The sequence below is a fragment of the Martes martes genome, assembly GCF_963455335.1.
Source record: "Martes martes genome assembly, chromosome: 6".
NCBI classification, from domain to species: Eukaryota; Metazoa; Chordata; class Mammalia; order Carnivora; family Mustelidae; genus Martes; species Martes martes.
Window position 1 is genome coordinate 87,377,160 of NC_137893.1, and position 3,852 is coordinate 87,381,011.

Sequence of the window (3,852 nt, forward strand, 5' to 3'; positions counted from 1 at the left end):
CCTCCTGCTGTCGAGGACCGAGGTGAACTCCCCAGACCCCCAGGTATCAATCATCTCATAGAATATAAGTAACTGCCCCTGCTTTCATCTCAGTTAATGATTGCTCAGCCTCTTGTCCCTGACTGCAACCTCCTCCCCTCTGCTGTCTTCTCCAGGGTAGAAGCCAAAGTATGGGATAAACACCTCCCAGGGCTGCCTGAGTCCCCAAAGTGGAGAGATGGGGCAAAGGAATGATGGCGAGCCGCCAGCCTGGGAAGGGGACCTCAAGAGTAAAGGACGAGCAAGGGAGAGGTGTTCACAAGTTTGTTTGTTTTTTAAGATTTTATTTATTTATTTGACAGAGAGAGAGAGAGAGATCACAAGTAGGCAGAGAGGCAGGCAGAGAGAGAGGAGGAAGCAGGCTCCCTGCTGAGCAGAGAGCCCGATGTGGGGCTCAATTCCAGGACCCCGAGATCATGGCCTGAGCCAAAGGCAGAGGCTCAACCCACTGAGCCACCCAGGTGCCCCTGTTCAGAACTTTTATAGGGACAGAAAGGGCGGGTGTTAGTCTTTGCTGGACAAGGCTCTGTGTGAGTCACACAGGAGGCTGCTTTCCTCCTCTGAGTCATGAAGTTATAGGGGTTTGTGAAAATCTGTCAGGCTCGAGTTCCAAGCCGGGAAGGAGCATGCCAACTAGGCTATAACCAGAGGCTGCGTCCATGTATCATGAACTCATTTCCAAGCTGCTGGCACTTGCTTCACTTGGGGGGTAACCCCTGTTACAGGAAGATCCTGGGGAAATCTGAGGGTCCCCACAACCCCTGTGGACACAAGCCAATTCACGGGATGTGGAGGCCACCAGCTTCAGTAGACTTGTGGCCTGGGGCTGAGCCAGCCCAGGAGATCAGGCTCTCACAGTGCCGAAGCCTCAGTCTTTCTAACAAGTCCTCCAGAGACCAGGACTAACAAACCAGGGGACCTCTCCTAAAAGGAACCCTTCAAGGCCATGGAGACATGCCAGTGCCGCCCCCTTGTCATTGGAGAAAGACAGGCCAGATGGGAGCCTCACTCCGCCCTTCTCCTGGTCCCCCACCCTCTTCAGCTTTGCACAAAACGGATATCGTCGGGGACTCGGCCTGGGAGGTATGCTGCTTGAGGTAAGGGGAACGCAGACCTGGGAATAAGGAGGCAGCAGCAAGAGTGTGGAAAACAGGAGAAAATAGGGTGTGGGTGCGGGAGGAGCCTTCAACACTGGGCGTAAAAACAGAAAGAGAGACAAGAAGGCAGGAGATGAGCGAGTGGCCAGTGAGAAGCAGAGAAATAGACGCACGAGCAGACAGGCCAGGGAGCCCTGTCCGTGGAACATCCAGGACGTGGACAGGGGTCCTGGACAGGAAAGGATGAAGTAGGCAGTCACTCCAGGACACTGAGAATCACCACATCAGTCTTCCTTGCAGTCCCGGCAGTCATGGGAGGGGGCTGAAGTACCATGTGCAAATGAGAATGATACCATGTGGGGGGTGCGGGGGGTTGGCTGGAGGAGGGTCTGTGTCTTGTTCCACATGCAAATGAATGTGGCAGCTTCTTAATCAAAGACCAGGCCGTTGCTTCCTTGAGACGTCAGGCCACAAGAAAGCTGAGCACTTGTGTCATGGGCTCAGTCCCTCCGGAAGTGGAGAGGTGGAGGAGGGACCTCGCCAGCCCCTGAGGGACAGGTGGGACCTAACGCTTCCGAGAAAGGAACCCAGTGTCATGCAGCTAAGTTCGAATATGGCAGCAGCTCATGCTGTGTGGGCCTCTTGGGTCTGCCGGTCTGGTGTATGGAGATAAGCCTGGGGGCAGATGGGCTGCCCCATTCTTGACTAGAAAAGACCCCCTGGGAATCTCTGGATTCTGCCTCTCTAGTCCTTCCAGGCAGGTTATATCATCTTGGCTGAGTTCAGCATAAGGCAGTGTCCCTGTCAAGGGTCTGCTATGTACCCGCCAGCCACTACGGGAGGGCAGAAAAGACCGTCATACCTGGACCTGAACTCTAGAAGTCAGATACACACGAGAGGGAAGGAGTCTCGCACTCAGAAGTAGTTATCACTACCGGCCAGTGTCTTCTGAGCGCCGGAGAAAGAGCAAGCGCAGGATGGGTGCTGGGCCAAGGTGGAGAGAATGGCATCTCTTACCAGACCTCCCAGGAGGGGCTCAGGCCACAGTACAGGGTCAGGTAGCAGGTGGAGACAGTCAAGCAGGCGTGGGGAAAGGACTAGGAGGGAGGCCCACCAGCAGCATGTCGTCTGCCTTCCTAGATTTTGCCTCTGTGAGGGGAATGCGGCCTCACGGTGCCATCTTTTTGGCCCTTCCCCACCTGGGGCCCGTCCTGCTCTGGCTGCTCACCCGTCATCGGACGTCTGGTTGGGACGACAGCCCAAAGAAACCGCCCTGGTGCCCGCCTCACAAAGTCTTGTTGGCAGGGTGGCTAACCATCTACTTTGTCATGGGGTGAGCACCCGCTTCTCCTGCCTTGGCCCTGATACCTGTGAGGGATGGGAACAAGGCCCTGCACCCCCGAACTACTACTGCATTCTGGCCTTCACGGGGACGGCATGCCATCCTGCCTCTTGGGGGGAGGGGGGAGTCCCCTCTGTGCCTGCCTAGGACTCCAGACAGCCTTGTTCCTCCCCCTCTCCAAGTTTCCCCATGGCCTCCCCCACCTCACCGTGTGTGCCCGGCTCCTCCCACCACCTCCCACCAGCCCTCAAGGGATGCTTAGACATGCCTGCTCCCACTTCAGCCCACAGGGCTTCCTTTTGGTAACCAAGAGTCCTCCCTCCTTCTGAGTGTTCTGCCACCATCTCTCCACAGCTATGCCTCCTACCTGGTGTGGAAGGACCTGGGAGGGGGCTTCGGGCGGCCCCTGGCCCTGCCTCTCGGCCTCTATGCTGTGAAGCTCGCCATCAGCTGGGCTGCCCTGATTCTCTTTTTCGGAGCCCATACCCATGGTCTGGTAAGGCATGCAGTAGAAGTAGTGTAGGAGCAGGTGAGAACACCCGTGGCCCCCAGAGCAGATAACACAGTAGACCAATCGAGTGCAAGCAGGTTAACGGGCAGGCAGACTTCTCTGAGCTCTGGTTGAGTGCTCAGACCTCAGCAACTTGGCTCACTGGGTCCAGGGTGCTGCAGAAAGGTGGAGGGCTCAGTGCTCAGAGCGACCTACCTGACTGCCCTGTGTCCCCGCCCCTCCCCCGTCCAGGCCCTGCTGCACCTGCTGCTGCTCTATGGACTGGTGGTGAGCACAGCGCTGATCTGGCACCCCATCAACAAGCTGGCCGCCCTGCTCCTGCTGCCTTACCTGGCCTGGCTCACCGTGACCGCTTCCATTGCCTACCGCCTGTGGAGGGACAGCCTCTGTCCAGACCATCAGCCTCGGCCCATCGGGGAGAAGAATGACTGAGGCACCAGGGACAGGAGTGGAGGAAGGATGGCCAGAGTAGGGTAGAAGAGAACGCAGGCAGGGTTGTGGGGCTATTTGGAGGAGGAAGGGAGGAGGAGGGGGGCCAGGATTGATGAATCCCTGAAGATGACTCAGCCCAGGGTGGTCACTGTCCTGAGTCCCCTGGTGCCAATTTCCTTTCCATTTCAGAAACGGGAGGGGGAAACTTATTTTATACTTAATATAAATTAATTAATTCTGTATTAATAAGGTAATTTAGAAATACCCATTAATAAAATCCTTTACGAAATTTGAGGGTATGATGCGAAGTGCGTATCTGGGAAGACGAAGTCTGGAGCAGCGTTGCAGGGGTAGACGCGTTTGCGCATGTGTGGGAGTCCGTGTGGGTCAATGCGAGCAGGAAGGCAAGTGCACAGTGAGGGAAGGGTGGG

General features: G+C 56.4%; 1 protein-coding gene across 1 annotated transcript; it reads left to right on the forward strand.

Annotated features, from left to right (window-relative positions):
• Window positions 1-1,098: 1,098 nt before the first annotated feature.
• Window positions 1,099-3,421, forward strand: TSPO2 (translocator protein 2; the record flags this gene model as incomplete). The annotated part of the gene is made up of 4 exons (XM_080806276.1): window positions 1,099-1,122; window positions 2,277-2,469; window positions 2,833-2,974; window positions 3,221-3,421. Exons 2-4 carry the CDS (start codon window positions 2,297-2,299, stop codon window positions 3,419-3,421), a joined length of 516 nt encoding a protein of 171 aa, XP_080662402.1. The 5' UTR covers window positions 1,099-1,122; window positions 2,277-2,296.
• Between the last annotated feature and the right edge of the window lie 431 nt (window positions 3,422-3,852).